Source organism: Mastigoproctus giganteus, chromosome 9, assembly GCF_048544385.1.
Source record: "Mastigoproctus giganteus isolate SK-2022 chromosome 9, ASM4854438v1, whole genome shotgun sequence".
NCBI lineage: Eukaryota > Metazoa > Arthropoda > Arachnida > Uropygi > Thelyphonidae > Mastigoproctus > Mastigoproctus giganteus.
In genome coordinates, this window is record NC_143583.1 from 186,201,627 (window position 1) to 186,222,347 (window position 20,721).

At 36.4% G+C, this 20,721-nt stretch overlaps 1 protein-coding gene across 1 annotated transcript in view; it reads left to right on the forward strand.

Moving 5' to 3' along the window:
• Positions 1 to 5,768: 5,768 nt before the first annotated feature.
• Positions 5,769 to 20,721, forward strand: part of PolE2 (DNA polymerase epsilon subunit 2) — a 160,591-nt gene continuing 145,638 nt past the window's right edge. The window contains exons 1-2 of the mRNA XM_090380860.1: positions 5,769 to 5,833; positions 9,960 to 10,152. Of these exons, the coding sequence (XP_090236986.1) occupies positions 5,769 to 5,833; positions 9,960 to 10,152 (258 nt within the window). The remainder of the gene's footprint in view (positions 5,834 to 9,959; positions 10,153 to 20,721) is intronic.

Genomic DNA, 20,721 nt, shown 5'->3' on the forward strand with positions numbered 1-20,721 from the left:
GGATGCAAATGCAAATCAAAAATTATGTACTTCATATAGCATTCGCATTCTCAAGGATATCGAAAATTATCCTTCTAAAGAACTGAATACTATCCAAAAAAATAAGTAAATACATAAATAGATCACATCTCAGAAAATACACAAACTAAGAAGAACCCACAGCCACACTATCACTTTCGAGAACCAAAACATTCATCACAGAACCATGCACTTATGATCTCGAAGTGATTTAATTAGACAGGAAGCACAAGCAACCAATCAAAACAATCAGTAGCGCAGCTTGAAGAAATTATAGTAAAAATAGACAGTGCTCTGCATAGTGGCAGTAGAAACCGAGAAGGTAATGGATTAAATCAATTTACATAATCTTTCATTATTAATTTAAATATAATTAAAATATTAATTCAAATGTAATTTAAACAACAGCCACAACTTGCCAGATTTTGGAACGGTAGAGAAAATTCGAAATCTGTATTAAAAAGGAGGAGCGGGACAAACATTTAGAGGGAATGGATGTGTGAAATGTGTTTTTTTTTTTTTTTTTTTTTGGCTGATGCTACATAAGCTTATTTTCTTGCATCGCATCCTCTACTTCTTTACCGATAGTTACAGAGGGATCGTTCTCAATCAATTTTTTTTTTTTTTGAAATAAAGGTTTTTTTAAAATGTGATATTTATATAATCCAAAAATTAAATAGAGGGGTAAAAAGTAAAAAAGCTAACATCAGTGGAAGAAAAAAAGCATAAACCACTACATGTTGCGTATAATAAATAAAATATATGCCAGTAGCAAGGCAAACCAGAAAAGTGAAAATGAACTTAACCAATAAAATTACAAAAAAAAAAAAAAAATGGGGTGTGGCTGTGTTGGAGCACGGTCGGAGGGATTTTACGTGAATACGTCACGACAGCAGATTATACACAGGGTACTAGGAAAGTTTTGCAATACAGCTTTGTTTATTTAATTTTTTCAAAGTAATTTCCTCTACATTCAATACACCTCTCCATCCTCCGAAACCAATCTTTAAACCAGTTCTGCCAAGTTTCACTAGGGAGTAAAGCACACTCGTTGTCCCAAGCCCGTAGAAGGTCCTCATCACTGGAAAACCGCCTCCCTTTTAGCTTCATTTTCACATGCGGGAACAGTGCAAAGTCGCAGGGAGCAAGGTCTGAACTGTAGGGAGGGTGCTCGAGAAGTTTCAGTCCTGTCGTGGTCAAATATTCGGTGCAGGCTTTGGCGCGGTGAGCTGGAGCATTCTCGTGATGGAGGTACCAGGTGTCCATTCTTGACTTTGGCCGCAGGTTCTTCATAGATCCAATGACTTTAGGCAGGCATTGTTCAGTATACCACTTAGCTGTGACTGTCTTCTGCGTGTCCAAAACGACACGTTCCACAATTCCACTCGATTTGAAAAATACAGCTATCATTTTCTTCTTTACAGATCGGGATTTTCTGACAATTACGGGTGTGTCGTCATCATCAAAGACCCAAACTTTGTTTTGAGCCTTGGTCGGCAGATCGTAATAGTACAGCCAAGTCTCGTCACCTGTCACGATGTTGTTCACATACCGAGATTGTCCCTTATCAAACTTTTTTAACATCTCCCGGCACCAAGTCACACGTCGTGTCATCTGCTCTTCAGTCAGTTGATGCGGCACCCAGAGAGAACAAAGTTTCTTCACGTGCAAATGATCTTGCAGAATCGAACGAATTGCTGGTGCATTTAGGCCCAAAGTATCCTCTATCTGTTGATAGGTCACTCGCCTGTTTTCGTCGAGCATTTTCCTCACAGCAGTAACGTTTTCCTCCGTAACTGACGTTCGTGGCCTTCCCGGCCTCTCAGAATCCTCCAGAGTGAAATTTCCCCTTTGGAATTATCTATACCACCTGAATATCGTTTTACGATGTGGACAATCATCATCTAGTGCAAGAGTCATTTCTTCTAAGCACTGACCTATGGTTAAACCACGCACGAAATTATACAGCAAAACTGTCCTTATCTCATTTCGTGACCACGATGCCATCGCAAGCACTTTACACTCTCACTGTTAATGAATAACTGAGCCCATCGACTTGGTGCGGCGGCTACTATGCACGTATGAACATGTCTCAACATGCAGCAACAAGCAGTTTCCTGTGATTCATTGTTGCGTCATATTGCAAAACTTTCCTAGTACCCTTTGTATATGTGTTGGGAAGTGTAAAACCAAGCCTTTACGACAGATTTCTTCACGAAACCACTCAAATATGTAGATTTGAGTATCCAGTTCTTCTTTATATTCATATTGAAAGCATGATCGTCGTCCAAAAACGCCGGGACAACTGCTGCACCATAGTGTGCACGTCGACTGGCACGTTTATGACTTGACCCACTATGTCGTAACTGCCCTCGTAACGAAGCCTGCGGATCTGCATGAATGGCAAATGTGGTGAAATCAGCAGTGCATTGATCGGGTCCAACGGATTTGGAGGGAATGGTGTGATTTTTTTTTTTTTTTTTTTTTTTTCTGGCTGATGCTGCATAAGCTCATACACTTGCTTTCTTACATCACATACCACTACTACTACTACTACTACTACGGTGGCAGTCCGCTGGGCTTTGGTTGATTCTTGAAACCGTTCTCTGAGCATTGCAGACGGACTACCAGAGCATGTCATGGAGTGTTGTCAATGATATATGGGAACTTTGCTAGCAGAGACAATAAGGTGATTATCCCTTTGTATATGGCAATGGTTAGGCCACACCTTGAGTACTGTATACAGGTCTGTAGGTCTCTTTTTAAGAGGGTTGTAGAGTTTCTAGAACGAGAACAGAGATGGGCAACGAGATTGGTGTGAAGAACAGAGTGGTGCCCTTACGAAGAAAGGCTTATGTTTTGCAAGTTTCAGAATCTGGGAATTATGAAATTGAGCACTCTCAACGATGACAGGATACTTCCGTTTTCTCAGATTAAGAACCTGAGGAGGCATAGATTCAAATTGAGAACAGACACATATGGAATAGATGTGCGGAAGTTTGCCTTTAGCTAGCGGGTGTTTGATTGCTGGAACAGACGTCTATCTGTTGTTTTGGAAGTTGATAGTTTTAATAAATTTAAGGCTGAAATTTGATGAAATTTAATAAATTTATTGAATAAATTTAAGGCTGAAAAAAAATGGCCTCAACTAATGACTATAGTGAATTTAGGAATTCCGTATGTACCGTAATTTACAAATAGAAAAAGCTTAATTTATAGTACTTATCTCATATAATCCGTTTTGGTGTGATGAAAATTAGAGAAGAAGCATGGTTGTGTGAATTATAAACTTAAATAATATGGATGGAACATGGCTGTTGGTGGTTGTAATTATGATTATAATTTGAAAGAATCAGGATACTTGCCCAAAAAAGGGGAAGTGCATATTTCGTTTCTTGGTTGTCATACCTGTCTGTCTGTTAACACCGATAAAGTAAGTAGTTGATGAAAAAGCTAATAATCGTAAACGGACGACTTTCAAACTTTTCGTCTTCAGTTAGCATTGCGTGGTAGAGAACGCGAAGTATTTAACGGAAGTTTATTTTCCGTAATGCAGTTCAGTACATTCCATTTCCATTCCATTTATTTGTACACACAATTCTTTACATTTTATATACAAGAACTTACAGAGAAGATATATATACAATTTTATATACATTAGCATTAACATTCTCATTATACCTATATATATACTATATTATATATGAACACGTGTGTGTGTGTTTTACCTGTATCAAGGGTAGCTCCTAGGCCTTAGCCCATCTCCACCTTGCACATCTGTGGTGGTGCAGAAACTCAGCAAGCTTTTTATCGCTTGTGTATGTCCACCCTGCCATCAGGGAGCAGCCAACACCCAGGCAGCCGCTGCCTGCAGCCAAGCCTGGGTCTACTATTACCTTAAGTGCCATGGGCACAAATCCCACACCCACCGGAGATAGTGCAATACCGGTGGGTGCCAGCAATCCCGTCCCCAGGTTGCCCAAACCTGGAAACCAGCAAAAAAAAAAAATAAAATAAATAAATAAATATTTACATATGTACAAAAGATAATAGGATTTTGACTCTAAATCCTAGTAATACAATTCAATTTTACATATCTGACAAGTCATCCTATTTATATTTAATGGGATACCAACATTTATATTAACTGTTCAGTACATGCCGAAATTTTACGGGTGTTAAGTTCCAAATGGGGGACAGATTTATTAGGAGTTCAGTGTTTAACACATTTAATGAGGTCTATCGCCGAAACCATTCGATACCAAGAGCTTCGTGTTGAAGGATTTTGTAATTGGAATTCAAATTAATAACTGCAATTGCCGAATAAATTAACGGATCGTGATTACAGGAATGGACATGTGTGAGTTCTGTATCCGTTTGATTGGTTTTGAAACTGTTGATGTGAGAATACGCAGGTGTATTAGATGTTTTGGAAGAGCCGAATTTTGCTGTAGTACTTCCTATGTAAAAAAATTATAATTAATCTAAAAATCAAAGTACCATAATCATCCCATCACGCTTTTGTTCCAAAAGTCTACTGAGTCTGGTGGTAACCTTGAGGTAGTTTTCATGCTTGTATGACTATACGCGATATGAATGGGAGATAATCTGGACTTAATTTTCATGAATTACCGGTATTTAAAGAGACGATAGTCGAAGAAGTAAGATACTGTATATAGACAACATTGGTCGGTTGGATGAATCGACGTTCGTATTCAGTGGCACAGTGAACCAACGTAATTGTCTGTATTAGTCTCCTGTTAATCCAAACACTCGTTTGGTAAATTCAGTCGCATTTGTCCGTATCCCTAGAGAAACGGAGTGTTATAAAAGGTTAGGTGGAACAGGACCAGATAACAGGTGAAACAATAGGCAAAATTCAAAGATTTTGTAGAATAGTATCTCTTAAGGTCATAAAAGGTGATAATGTTATACACGTTAGTGCTAATAGCATTAAGAAACAGAAGATCTGAAGATTTTAAAGCAGCGAGGTAGATTAAAAATTGAAAGTGTGGAATTTTGTTCGTACATGATAGGAGAGAGTATATGAAGAAAGCTTTGTCAGTCAATTCGGCTCTGAAGAGATTGTGCAAGGCTCAATGGAGAGATTTTTTTTTTCACTATGTTTTGTGCTTGTTAACGGGCGAGAATATTTTTACAGAGATAAGATAGAATTAAACAGAAAAGATGCTGGTTGGTTCATTGGTTGTTGTAGGGTTTTAGGCGCATCAGCGACTTAGATCATATTGCCCCGTATACATGTTTGTAAATTGCTTGTGTTCTATTTTTTTCCTGAAAAAAAAAAAAAAAAAAAAACATGCTACCCTCACCCGAGACCGACTAACTCAGCAATGTTGTGAAAAGGTCTACACGTGATGCGTAGCAGCCAATAGCCAGTAAAGACGAAGCACGTCACATACTATATATGGTCTTTTCATCAAAATTTTTGTTTTCTTTTCTTTAGAGTTTGTGTCGACAGATAATTTTTTGAATGCCAACTTTTATTTTACCCTTATACGAAATTTAAAGGAGGGGGTGGGGTGGAGTGGAGAATTGGATGTTACAGTAAGTTGATGTTGACTATCAGCTTGTTCAAGAAATATGATCATTCTGAATTTAAAAAATAAAAATCTCATAGAGCGCGCTCTCGATTCTTTTAATTTTTGGCGCCAGTTCATAGAGCAAAAAATTGAAAGAGGCTGTTCCTTATATACAATACGGAATGAAAAAAATTGATTAGGAAAATAGAAATGGATTTGCAACAGAAAACTAAGATACTTAACTCGTTTCGAATGCATGGATTTTTTCTTAGGAGGTAAGAGATGAAGGCGGCTGTGTGAATTTCTTTTCAGTAAGTCGTAAAGAGGATGAATCCAAGGAAAACAATCTTATTCAGCATAAAAAAAAAAAAAAAAAACTACACCTGATCTTTCCAACCTCTCCAAGAATATGTCGAGTATACTGTTATTTAGACAAATACGTAATCGGTACAATTGGCCAAACGATTTTATATGTTATTGATGTTGGTCTGGAATCCTTAAAATCGATCAAACAAAAATATAATAATAAATAACGTTTCAAAAATGAATTCTTAATATTTCAGATCCCAACCCGGCAAAATTTCTTGACGTAAGAAGCTCGTATTTATTATTTTTTGTGCTTTGCTACAAATTATTCTTCGGTTTTAGAATTATAAATTTTTGGTGTTTTTAATACCATGAATTTCAGAATGAACATCAAAATTCTGTCCATTGATATGAGATGGGTGGACTTATTTATTTTTAAACAGATAGTAGAGTACATACGAGGGACGTTTGAAAAGTTTGTGACCCGAGTATGAAGAGTAGTGGTACTTAAACATTTCTGTACTTAATAATATATAACACTTCAAATGGTAATTCACCAACTTTCATGAGGTGTCAATAAAATCCTTTTTTTAATTTACAAGTCCTGTGGTCAACAAAGTTGTGTAAATGAGGAAAGATGGAAAAAAAATGTATATTTGGAAAAAGTAAATTCATGAGTATATGGTTATAACTTTTGACAGTGGTTATGATCTGGTGATGAGTGGCAGTTTGGTACGTTGCCAGCATATTGGACATCTCATCTGAACATGTATACGAAAAGGTGTCAGCACTATGGGTCCAAAAGTTATTGACAGCAGATCAGCAATAAAAGACCTTAATCAGAGGCATAAATATGAATTCGCTGTACACAATTCCCCTCCCCATGTAATTTTTAATAACCATACTAAACCAACTGTTGTGTCCCCACATAGTGGCAACCTGGTGATATGATAGTTTTGCCACTACCTTACATTGAGGGTTGTATATTTGATTGGTTTCATGAAGCCTTTCAGTGCTACTTGAGAAAGTTGATTTTTGCCAATAACCTCATTTGACTATGCTCATTTAAAGCTGCATACATATAAAATTCAGATTGCACAAATACTGAAACCAAAAAAATCAACCACATCAAAAAGCTTTTGCCATAGATATGCTGAGATTAAGATTGAAGACAACAAGCTACTGGGACAATGTTCTTTTTAATGATGAGTCAAGTCAGCTTTTCATATATGGTAAGTAGGTCCAACTGCAGAATTTAGGGCACTTCAAAACCACTTGTTTGAGGGAGAGAGAGAGACCAAGTTTATTGTGTAGTGTGTTTGTGTAATTTTACTGAATTGAGGTGATTGCTCCTTTCTTCTTTTATAAGAAGTCATCAACAGTGTAAATTATATGGATGTGCTTCAGCTGTATATAGTACCACAAATTAAATATTCACAACCAAATGTTATTTTTCAGTAGGATGATTTTCAGACAGGTTTTTGCATTCAGTTACTCTGCAAAAATTAATAAAAGTTTGTCTGTGTTTAGGTAGAAGAAATTTCAGATTTTTAATCACTAATTAAAGATTAATGCATGAGGGTCACCTGGTTGGCAACCACAACTGCCTGGTTAAAATCATTTCAACATCCTTTTGGTTAAAAATAAATCCCACATGGAAACTCTTTAATAACTGTTTGAAAGCCTTTAATTTGTTCTTTGAAATAAAATAAACTGTTTCTTTTTATCAGAGAGAAAGGTGTACCTTTTCATTTTTTGTAGCAGTTTTTAATATGGCAAATAATATATGCTTATCCTTTACACACATACTATATTGCCAGAAGTTTCTGGACACCCCTGTGAAATTAGAAATATGGACCATACTTGTCATCCAAATCCAGGAATAGGTAAAAAAGCCAACTCTGTTCATGCTAGAAGTGAATATTTCAATAAAATAAATAGGTTAGTTAGGTAATTCTTAGTTACTTCAAATGTGGAATCCTGATGGGATGTTGTATTAGCAGAATTTGTCTAGTTCTTCCTTACAATTATTCAGACTAATCCACTTTCACAACACCAGATGTAAATTTCTTCTAACAGCTACCTGCAAATCGAAAGCAAATTTCCACACATCTATCCTGCAACCACCCTTCTTCCCTATGTGTTTTTATTTTCTTCATGTAACTGATCTTTGCCCTCTCACTTTTCTCATACTCATTATGAGGAAAGGGGACATTCTCTCTTACCCCCACTCAGCCTTCCTTCCTGGAAATACTCTGTAGTCTTTGATGCTGTCAGTTACAAAAGCAAATTATATTTAGTTTAGTTAGATATTTTGTATCTTTCCATGCTATTAGATTCTGTCTTATTAGATCTCAAGTACTTCTCTTCCATCCTTAGTGACATTTTGCACTTTATTCATTATTCCTTCCTAAACTGTATCCACAGTCTTCACAAAAAGGATCATGTTTATCTATAGTCCATTTGTTTTGGAATACCAGGTAAGGTGTACTTTTTATTTACTCCTTTCTTGACCTTAATTCCTTCTCCTTTTAGTGTTCCTGTTATGACATATGCTGATGACTGGCAATATCTTTGATTGAAGAATCCTGTTTAAACAACCTTCTGATTAATGAACCACTTTCTGTCTTTTTTTTCAGGGAATTTGATAAATCGTTTTTGTGTGGTGATCGTTACTAAGAAAAGAAACCTAGCACTGATTGAGGCTCAAATTATTCCATCAGTTGATGTTCATATGGATTTATATTCTGCTATTCTGAACTTCTTTTTTCACTCTATGTTAATCAATTAAAAATTAAGTCATTGAAAAAACTAGCTTCTCAGTCGGAATTTGTATATATCAGATCTCTCCATCCTCCTGAAATAGTTAAGTCTCCCACCTCTTTTCCTCCAGTTCATATAGCATGGAAGTTTGGTCAAGAGTTTTAAATTCAGTCTTACAGGGCCTCTATCAGTTGAATATATGATGCTGATGTGGGCTATTTTAAATGATTTGTGCTGTTCCATTTCCATGAATGTATTGTAGCCTAAACTTTATCTTCATTATTAAATTAATAAAAATGAAATCACCATGTACCTTTGCAAAACATGCTCGTTTATGCCAAACTGCTTTCATTTGGTGGCTGTCATCAGCCACCTAGGAAAAACCAGACAGAAACCTTGCCTAGTCCCAGCTGCTAATAGAATATCCTCATTAGATGTGTATCTCTACAATTCACATCTCTTTAATCTTTAATGTTTGTCTTCTTGGCTTCCCTCTGGCATTTTAGTATCATGGGATATGTAATTATTACTTTTTGTAGAATGTATATACAGTATTAAATTTAACTTTGCTATCTGTTAATAAAATCATCATATATATGATTTTATTTAGTGAATGATTATTAATTTTATTATTTTGATCATGTGAACCCCTTTGGTCTCTGCCCTATAAGATAGCTAGATTTGAAGTGTGCTACCTTTGTAACCGAGTGGGCAGGAGCAGGAGTGCAGTAGCACACGCTCTTTGAGTAGACCGGGGTTCAAGCCCCTGACTGCTGATTACGGTCAATCTGCCAACCCGCACTGGACCAGCGTGGCAGATTAAGGTCCATTTCCCTCAGCATAAATTGTTGAGGAGGCTTCCATCCTGCAGTGGGTTGATAATGGCTGCACTTTACTTTCTTTTTTTTTTACCTTTGTAACATTTCTTTATACCTGTAAACTAGCATTTATTTATTTATGCAATTTACTTGAATTTACTTAAATGCACTTACTTACTACAATTTACTTAAATGGTTTAAGCCAACCCTACTTGTATTCTTCAACAAAAGATTTGTTGAACACCAATGGTTTTTTGATATCTCAGGTTTTATGTTTATAATTTAACTTTTTAACACCAGTGTAATTACTTTTATGGATATTATGTATGTATGTGTGTGTGCGTGCGCATGCACGCACACACACACACACACACACACACACACACACACACACACACACACACACACACACACACACACACACACTAATTATTTAATAATTAATACTCATTTAGAGCCCAAAGATTGAAGTTTAAAATACTGATCTTTAAGTTATCCTTATTTTTTTTTCCAGTGATGCCAGTAAATATTTAACAGATGTCTTATGTGACTTGGATGAAAGGAGTCGTAACGAATGGTTGAGAAGGATTATTGACACTATCCATTCTCATTCTCTTGATTCGTCTATGATTGAAAAGTCTGCATTGGAAATTGCACTCAAGGAAATCACAGAATCTGAGAGTTCTGTTGTTGCACAAATGTTTAATGTAATTGATGCTTTTTCATTACCAACGTATACTTATGAGTATGTGTTTTTTAATTTTTTTTTTTTTTGAGTTTATAAAAATTGTCTCTGATATTTTGCTGAATTCAAAAAAAGATTATTATTTTCATTGAAAACCTAGTACATTATTGATGAATGCAACACTGATTTGCCTAATTCAACTAATATTAGTTTGGCTTTTGGTGATTCCTAATGAGCATAATATATAGGGTAGATTTTTATACATCAAACCATTTAATTTTTATTCGAAGTACACTTAAGAAATACAGTTCTCAAAGTGAAATTTGTTTTACGTGTCCTATTTGCGAAAGATGGCAAAGTTACATAATGAAATTCTGCAGCACAGCTTTCAAAGTTCCTGTAGAGATTAAAAGCACCTCTTTTATTCCCTCTTTCAGAGTTGCATGAAAATTAGTTATAAACACTTTGTATCTAAGATAGCCTCACAGAAAATAATCATATGGTCTTAAAAAGAGACAGATAGCTAAGCAAAATCGCCACCATTAACATCAGGAAATTTGAACTCTGTTTCCTTCAGAATTCCATCAGACAGTTTTTAAAATCTATATGCAGCTGGATGAACTGTTGAATTCCAACAGTTCCTACATTCATGGAAGTAATTGTAGAAGCTGCTAGGTTTTTTGTACCAACTAAGAGATATTTTTCAAAGCTTAGACCTAAATGGATGTCAGATGTACTGATGAGACTTGAGCCATAGAAAGTGGTGTGGATTGTGTATAAATTATTAGGTGATACAGAAGCCCACAGTAGATATGAATTAGTCTGTAATTAAGTCACAGGAGGTTAGGAAAGCTAAGGTAGATTACAAGAAATCTCTAGCAAAGAATGCAAAAAAAAGCAGCAAAGACTCCTTTATATATATAAACACTAAAAGGAAGGGGATGAAACATGTTAGTCCACTAGATATAAATGGTTTAACTGTTGATGAACCTGCTCGGCTATTTTGCCTCTACATTCACACATGAGGAATTTTTTAGAGATGGGGATGCCAGAAGTGTATTAAATTTTAACAGGAAGCTGAATAATTTTGTGATAACTGGAGAAAAGTGGAAGAGAAATTGTTGAAGCTAAATGTAAAAAAGATACCTGGGGTGGGGTGGATGGTATCTGTCTCTATCAAGTTGTGTTGGGGGCCAGAAAAAGAGATCAGCAAACCTTTAGCCTTGATTATGAGAGCAATCTTGGATTCAGGGGAGGTCTCTGTGGACTGGAATGAAAATGTGTGAATGTACCCCCCCCCCCCCCAATTCATGAAGGGAGATGAAAGTGGAAGAGAAATTGTTGAAGCTAAATGTAAAAAAGACACTTTGGGTGGTTGGGATCTATCCAGTTATATTAAGTGGGCAGCAAATGAGATCACGCCTTTAGCCTTAATTATGAAAACATCCTTGAATTTAGGGAGGTTCCTGTGGACTGAAAATGTGTGAATGCAACCCCAATTCACAAAGGGGATGAAACCTATTTGCTTGACTTCTGTTCCAGGGAAAATAATGGAGTCACTGGTTAAATAATTAATGCAGGACCATCTAGGCAGGAATGCATTTGTGCTGCAGTTACAAAAAAAGGGCAGTCTTGTATGGCCAACCTAATTGGCTACTATGACACACAATGACAAAGGAGCTGGATGCGAAAAATAATTTTATCATATACTTTGATTTCAGAAAAACTTTTGTACCATTATACAAAACGACTGTTGTACAAATTGGAATAGATTGACATTAAAGGCTAGTTACTGCTATGGATAAAGGAATGGTTGAGTTCAACAAGACAGTTGTTATCAATGGGCACTGCTCTTGAACAAATGGAGCTCTCCAGGCTTCAGTGCTGTGTTTATTATGGTTTGCAATATTTAATAATGATAATGATGAAGGAATATATTAGGCCTAATTTCTGAGTTTGCAGATGATATGAATATTAGTCAGGGTATGTTACTGCAACAAGATCTAGATAAATTAGAAAGATGGGCTAAGAAGAGGTAATTGACATTTAACATTGACAAATGCACGGTACTGCACATGGGTAAAAGTAATCCAAGATTAACGCGCCAACTGTGTGGTGCCATAGTCAATGTAGTGGAAAATAAAAGGATCTGGGGGATAATTGTGCAGTCAGATATGAATTCCTCTGATTGGTGCAGACAGGCTGCCAGGACAGCCCATGGGGTTTTGTCAGTGATATTTCGGAATTTTGACAGTAGGAATGAGGGGGTGATTGAATATTAGTGGGATAGATTATCTAATAATAAGCCTGCTGCTGAAAAATTTACAGGGATTTGGGGTAACATCAGAAAAGACTCTAAAATATGGACAAAACAGATCTAAATTATAACATATTACCTACAAAAGTTATGGAGAAAAAAAAAAGCCCAGCCTGCTGCACTGGGATACAAAAAAAAATTCAAAAAGAGAGAGGAAGAGAATCATGGTTGCTACCTGCATCCTAGAGAGTTTAAAAATATAAATTGTTCATCTTTACCACTCATAAAAGTCAGAATGGTTGGACTCCACACTGTTCAAAGATTAGTTTTTATCATGAATGGAGGGAATTGATGAAAATAAACTTACCTGATAAAGCTGCTCTTTTTCTGGATAAGACTCCTTCACATTCCACTTGTGAAGCAGTTAAAAAAGGGAACAAAGACGCCATCTTTTGCCACTGAATATAACATCTTGGTCCAGCCTCTGGATCAAGATGTTATATTTAGCGGCAAAAATTCTAGAATGTCTGAAGAGAGGCATAGGCAAAAGTTTTTGAGTTCAATTTTGAAAAAAACAGATAACACGAATATAGGTCTTATAGAATCATTAAAACTCATCAACATAAAATATGTGTTTAATATATAGCACTAATATGGAACAAAATTCCATTCAACATTTACTAAATCTTGGAGCAAACTGCCTGAGGTTGACAATTCTAAAAAAGTCCTGAACCACAAGATGATAATGAGAACATAATTTATTGCCTATTTAAATGGATTCAACAGTGTTTTCCAACAGATCATCGCTGATTTGTTGGAAATTGGAATGTGTATATGATGCAGAAATCACACACACTGTGTTGTAAACAAATGAATCTAAATATGAAGAAAAAGAGATTGAATGAAATCCAGAGTGAAAAATTTCTCATGCAGCAATCACTAGATGACAGATCTAGTGATTGCAGATCTAGCAATCACTAGATCACCAGACCCTCATCAATTGGTGCAATACCACCACTTTGCTTATTGGAGGCTTAAAGTGGTGAAACCCATGTTTAATCTCTAGAGCAAAGTTTCCGGCATCCCCTCCCTTCTCCCTCAACCCATGCACGATACTACTAGTACTAATACTAATATAAAATAGCACTAATAATACAATACTATAATATAATACGTACTAATAATAACACTAGGTTGTAGATGATTCTCTTCAACCAGTGCAATACTACCATTTTGCTTATTGGAGGCTTGAAGTCACCTGAGAAAAGTTTCCGGCATCCCCTCCCTTCCCATTTCCTTCAACCCATGCATGGTACTAAGTACTATAGGTTTTCATACCATTTGTATTTGGGGGCTTCATAAAAAAAATATATGTATATATATCAAAAACATCCTAGATACAGCTTCACAGTATGTTGAACAGTAACCAGTTTGAACAGTCAACAGTATGCTTATAAAAATTGGGACTATGCTGCAAAACTCACATTTCATCATTTAAATAGAAGAAAATTATTGATTTTATATAAATGGATTTTATCTAAACAACCAAGCAGTTTTCAACTGTTTGGTTGTTTATGTCCCTCTTGGGAGATGTGATCACAATTACATTACATTCAAAATTTATTATAATGAGGCACGCAGTTCATACAGGTTGTACTATACACTGAGTGATCGCTGAATTATGACTGCCTACCTAATACTTCGTAGATCCACCTTTTGCTCTCAGTACAGCAGCTATCCGACGTGGCATTGATTCAACAAGATGTTGGAAGCGGTCGGGAGGTATGGCCAACCAAGTTGTGTAATGCAGGTATGGAGGTGATTGGTGTATCCAATCACTGCCTGATATGCCTTTCCATAGTGTCCCACAAGTACTCTATGGGATTGATATCAGGGGAGTTCAGAGGCCAATCGATATGCTGGAAGGCAGAACTGTGTTCCTCAAACCATTCCTGCACAATTAGTGTCTGATGGCTCAGTGTATTGTCATCTTGGAAGACACCATCACCATTTTGGAAAAAGTGTAACATAGTGGTGTGTACACAGTCAGCAAGCAGTTGACAATAGCGGAGACCACTGGTACGTTGTTCCACATGCACCAGGGGTCCAAGTTCCTACCAGTGAAAAATGCCCCAAACCATACAACTACCTCCACCGGCATGCACTTTTGATAATGTGCATGATGGATGAAGAGCCTCATGTTGTTGGCGCCAAATCCGTACACGACTATCCATGGTGTGGAGTAAATGACGTGACTCATCTGACCAGCACATGTTCTTCCAGTCAACTTTCATTCTCTTTGCACCAGGTAAGTCTTTTACGCCAATGAACTTTGGTTAGGAGAGGATGCTGTAGAGGTCGTCTGCTGGTATAGCCCATACGTGTGAGCGTGCGATCCATGGGCATGCCAGATATTGTTCTGGGTTGGCCCATATTATATTGGATAGTCAACTCTTCAACAGTGCTGTGCCTGTATGAGTCATCAGACCTGGCACTCACCTCTAACATCAACCTTTCGCTGACCTTTGCAGTTTTGCCGTCAGGTCGTTGTTTGACCATTATGACCCAGTTCTGGTACACTTTAACTAAGGCGGCTCTCGAACACCCCACCAGTTCAGCCATTTGGGAAATCGAGGCACCAGCTCGTCGAGCACCCACAATCTGTTCTTTATAGAAGTCCAACAAATCCTTCCTTTTACTCATCATGCTCAGAATTTTGCTCCCTACTGAACCACTGACACCTTATCTATGCTATGTAGGTCGACTAACTCCTCACTCTCCTACCCCATGTGGTCAATGGATTGCATTCAGTTTTCATAGGGGGTGGTCATAATTCAGTGATCACTCAGTGTATATACACCGATGAGCCAAAAAAATGACCAGTGAGTTGTTATGCAAATCGAAGCAACTCGGGTGAACTATGGCGCGTGCGTGGGTCGGGACACGGTATAAAAACACCTGATACTGAGCTCCACTAATCAGTGTTACTCTTGTTCTTCAGATGGGAAAGTTAGCGGACTTAAGCGAGTTTGATAAAGGCCAAATTGTAATGGCCAGATGACTGGGTCAGAGCATATCCGAAATAGCACAGCTGGTGGGATGCTCGTGGTCAGCTGTGATTAGTACCTACCGAAAGTGGTCCGAGGAGGGAAACCCACAAATCGCCAGCGAGGTGTAGGACAACCACAGCTCATCGATGCTCGAGTTGAGGTGAATGAATGCTCTCCCAGATGGTACGTGGCAACAGAAGGGTGACTGTGGCGCAACTCGCTGGTAATTGGGATGCTGGTGATGAGAATAACGTGTCACAACACAGTACATCGAACCCTGCTGAAAATGGAACTGTGTAGCCACAGACCGCTCCAAGTGTCCATACTAACCATGGTTCACCGACGGCAGCCCCTACAATGGGCATGCGAGCATCGAAACTGGACCTTGAGTGATTGGAAGAAGGTTGTCTGATCCAATGAATCACATTTCCTGTTGTACTATGTGGATGGCTGGGTTATGTGTGCATTGTTACCTGGGGAAGTGATTGTGCCTGGATGCGCCGTGGGACGAAAACAAGCCAGTGGCTGCGGTGTCATGCTTTGGGCGATATTCTGCTGGGATACCCTGGGTCCAGTCATACATGTGCCAGGCACTCTGATGTCTACCACCTATCTAAGCATCGTTGCTGACCAGGTACACCCTTTCATGGCAACGGTCTTCCCCTCTGACAGTGCCGTCTTTCAGCAGGATAATGCGCCATGCCCCACCACCCTGGATTGTCCAAGACTGATTCGCGGAACACGAGGAAGACTTCCAGGTATTGCCCTGGCCTCCAAATTCCCCAGACATCAATCCCATCAAGCATCTGTGGTTTGTGTTGGAACTGCAACTTCGATCTGCCGTGTCTCAACCATGGACCTTACAGGAGTTAAAGGATCTGCTGGTTACGTATTGGTACCAGATACCACAAGACATATTTAGAAATCTTGTAGCGTCCATGCCTTGCCATCTAAGAGCTGTTTTGGCTGCATGTGGAGGATCAACATCATATTAGGTAGGTGGTCATAATGTTTTTGCTCATCGGCGTAAATACATACATAGTTAAACCAGCAGTGATGGTGAATTGCCTGACAGGTAACCTTCAAAATAGCATTCCTGTGTTAATCATTAATCAGTAATTAACAATGAATATTTTTATACCTTCCTGTATATAATCAAATTTTATGGCAATAGTTTCTGAAATGATTTTTTTATGGTTTTCATACAGAAACTGTGGGGGGGGGGAACCTGCCAAATGATGAACCACCATCTTTTCAACTGTTTGGTTTTTTGCTTAATGAAACACTGTGTTTGTTTATAGTTCCAGATCACTTGTTTTTCTTCTCCCACTAGTTCAGTAAACATCTAAAGCATTATCCCAGTTGGTTTGAAAGATTTATTATTGTTTTTACATAGTAAAAACAGTAAAACAAAACCTAATGTTCTCTCAAGGTGATTGCTACTCTGTGGGAATAAAGATACGTTTATTTGAAATAAATCTGAAAACGGAATACCTAACTAATAGTAAAATATATAATTTTTTTTAAAAATTGTTTTTAATAATATTTATATGCATGTTAAACAGAAATATATGGGCATATTTGAAATTTGATGCATTTAGCAGTCTTTTAAACTGGAAAATGGGATAGAATAAGAGACTGATATTTCTATCTTATGCCTGACATGTTTTTTGCAATTTTCGGCAGAATTAATATAATTCTCATAATTCTCATAAAATATCATAATTTTTAACTAAATAATTGAATTAATCAGTCATAAACACGTGAAAGTAATAAGAATTATTTATTACTTTCATACTTATTAATTATCAGAATGAAAGTAATAGTGCTGAAACTCCAGTACATTACATATTTAGGTAATTTCTACTGTTACCATATTCAACATTACAACATATTTTCCATATACAACAAAAAAAAATAAAGATAATAAAATAAAGTTAAATTAACGAACCAATCAAATTAATTAAAAAGTGAAAATCTAGTTTCACCATGTGTAGAGCTCCTCAGTCCTTCACAAGGTTGGCACATTGCTGCCACCAGATGTTTTGTAAAAAGACCAAAGAAATCCATTTCCAAAGATAAAAACAGACTTCAAAATAAGAACTGAAATCATAAAATGATAAGAAAGAATTGAAAGAATAGTGGCATCACAGGCATGATTTCTTCAGGCCCACACCTGTGTACATCAAAGGCTGTATATACATACCAGTATTTCCATGTTGTATTTACTGAAAAGTAGCCAAGCATTCACTGGTATCCCTATACAACCTGAATAGACCAAACTGAGAGAATTAATTAATCTACAGAAAACAAACTCAAAATGGCCAGCCTTCTTCAGGCTAACTTAAAAAAAAACATCATCATCATCAGTAATTCAGTCTTGTGACAGGTCAGTTCCTCTGATGAGTTGTATCTATCTTTGTCTCTCCTGTGCCATTTGTTTTAGTTCCTCAAAGGTTTGAAGTCCTACTTCATCCAGCAACATCCCAATGAAGGGTTTTTTTGGTCTACCCCTACGGTGTTTTCCCTCCACAGTCCCCTCCATTGCACCCTGAAGCAATCCACCATGTCAAATCACATGGCCAACTCATTTTAGTCTAGTTGATCTTATTCTACCAAAAATTTTCCTTTGTTCTTGGACACATCTAAATACTTCCACATTTCACACTTTTTCAGTCCGTTTGATTTTTTTTTCCATCCTGCGCCAGCACCACATCTCGAAGGCCTCAAGTCTCTTTTTTGTCTCTCTTTGTTAGAATCCATGTCTCTGCTGCATATAGTGCCACTGACCAGATGTATGTCTTTATTATCTTCTTCCTAATTTCTTGTAAAATCATCTTCTGTTTAATCAAGGACAGTTTATTCTTGAAAGATTGTTTTGCCATTGCGATTCTGGATTGACTCTCAATTTGACATGAAATGTCCTGTGCAAATACCTGCCTCAGATACCTAAAGTGCCCTACCTGTCCTATTCTTACTCCATCAATCACAATTTGGAAGGGTATTAACCTTTTATCAATCATCATTGCCTTAATTTTCATAATGTTTATCTTCATTCCATACTTCAGCGCTTTCTTATTTAGTCTTTTAAAAAAAAAACATATCAAATGTAAATTTCGAATCAACCAATAACAAATTTACAAAGCTGAACCCAATGCAAATATGAAAAAAATTACCAGATCAAACTACTGAATGAAATAATCAAATAAATGAATAAAAGTGAACAAAACAGTATCAGTTAACTTTGGTTAAATAAGTGACAGTTATTAACTTAAAAGAAGATAATAAAAGAAAATAAAGGAAAGTCACAACCATTTCAAAAAAGGAAACACTTACCACAACCTGATACTTGATTGGGTTGTGGTAAGTGTTTCCTTTTATGAAGTTATTTCAGCAGCAAATCTAGTATTTGTTAGAAAGAAATAAAAAAAGTTAAACTGTATGTGGCCTATAGCTCGAGTGATGCATTAGTTCTAATACTCGTTGATATTAAGTATAAACTGCATGAAAGTAAAGATTCATGAGCATTTACTCAGGATTAAAGAAACTTTTTAACCATATTCTTCTTATGTGTTGCCATTGTAAATCAAAGGAGCATAATTTTAAGTTAAATGTTTAATCTTGTCATCAGTCAGAGAAATTTGTTAAGTGTGACATTTAAATGCACTATGCCTAAAACTTATGGAATACTTAGTTCTAGTCTGGGGGCTACCTATATTTTATTTAGTTTGTTCTTGTAAACTTGGTTCTAAATATGAAAGTAACTGTAAATAATTTCCATACTAAAAATTCTGTTGAAAGAAAAAAAAGTTACTAAAGTTATTTCCTTTTATCATTCAAATGGTTTCACGTTTGAGTTTCTTTTAAGAATTTAATTTTGTAAAAAGGGAAAAATACTGCATGTAATATACAAGTTGAAGTTTAGTGTCTCGAAGTCTGTGATGGTTGTTGTGTTGCATTACAGTGAAGAAGAAGACAATTTATCATTATTAGCGTAGCAAGCAATTCTTGAGTTTTTTCACAAGTCAAGGACACCAAGCATATACCTTTTTGATATTTTGAGTTTATTATTAGCCATATGGTACAAGGAAGCCTGAGGCTTATGCTGCACCAGCCAAAAAAAAAAAAAAATTCCTGAGTTATCCCCGTGTGTGAGAGAGAGAGAAATGTAGAAAGGCATCACCAAAAAAGAGAAGAATGATGATATCCAGCTCAGAACCCTGGGTTTGCCAAGCCCATACTCACCAGATGTGAGCCCCCGGGGTTATTACATGTTTGGTGTTGTTCAATATGGAAAGGCATGTGATACAAGTTGTAGTTTGGTATTTTAAGAAAGTTTTATAGCCTTGGTCTTAGAGGTCACCTCTCCCTTTTTATTAAAAATGTTTTATCTTGTTGGTTTTATCAAATTTCTTTATAATCCACCCTCTCTCTCACTCCTTTCAAAAAAAAAAGTTATGCTTTTTGCTATAAAAGCAAATTCCATTACAGAAATTATAACTATTCGATAACTGATTATTTCCTTTTTTTGGTGCATTATAAAAATTTGAATGGTACTCTACTGCATAATTGACAAGATTATAGTTTTTGATAACATAATTTTCTGAAAGAGCGCATATTTTATGTTATACTGTTTTTCAATGCTACAAGCGTCACTGTCATGTTTCAATATCTTTTAAGAGAGAACAAATAAAAAATAAGTAATCAAATGACAGCGAATATTTATACACAAAAATAGACCTAAAATCGTTTCTTTGTTTTATATTTATAATGATATGTGATATGATTTATTTTTATTGTATGACAGTGGTGTTATTTTATTATCAAATACGTAATAAATTCATTAGATATTTTGACCGCAGTGAATTTGTTTGCATATCGCAACGAGATCCTTTAATAGTCTGTGATTATTTTCCATTTAATTTTTTTCGAACAGAGTTTCAATTTATATCAGTCTTATATTTTATTATATTAATTTATTTAAAATTATTTTAGGAGTTTTTCAAGATGAATTCAAATAAATCAGAAGTATGGAATTATTTAAAAAAAGCGATCAGCATTCTGCTTGCTGTTCTCAATGTTCTGTCACTATACAGTGCAAAGGAGGTTTCACAACAGGACTGTGAAATCATCTACGCAAACACAATATTACATTCGAAGATGACAATGCTACTCCTGACTCTGCAAAGAAACAAAAAATTGAAAGCGATTCTATATTGACATATATAAAACGCAAAAGTTTAGGCAAACTATTGTCTGTAAGTGTACCGGCAAAAGATAATTT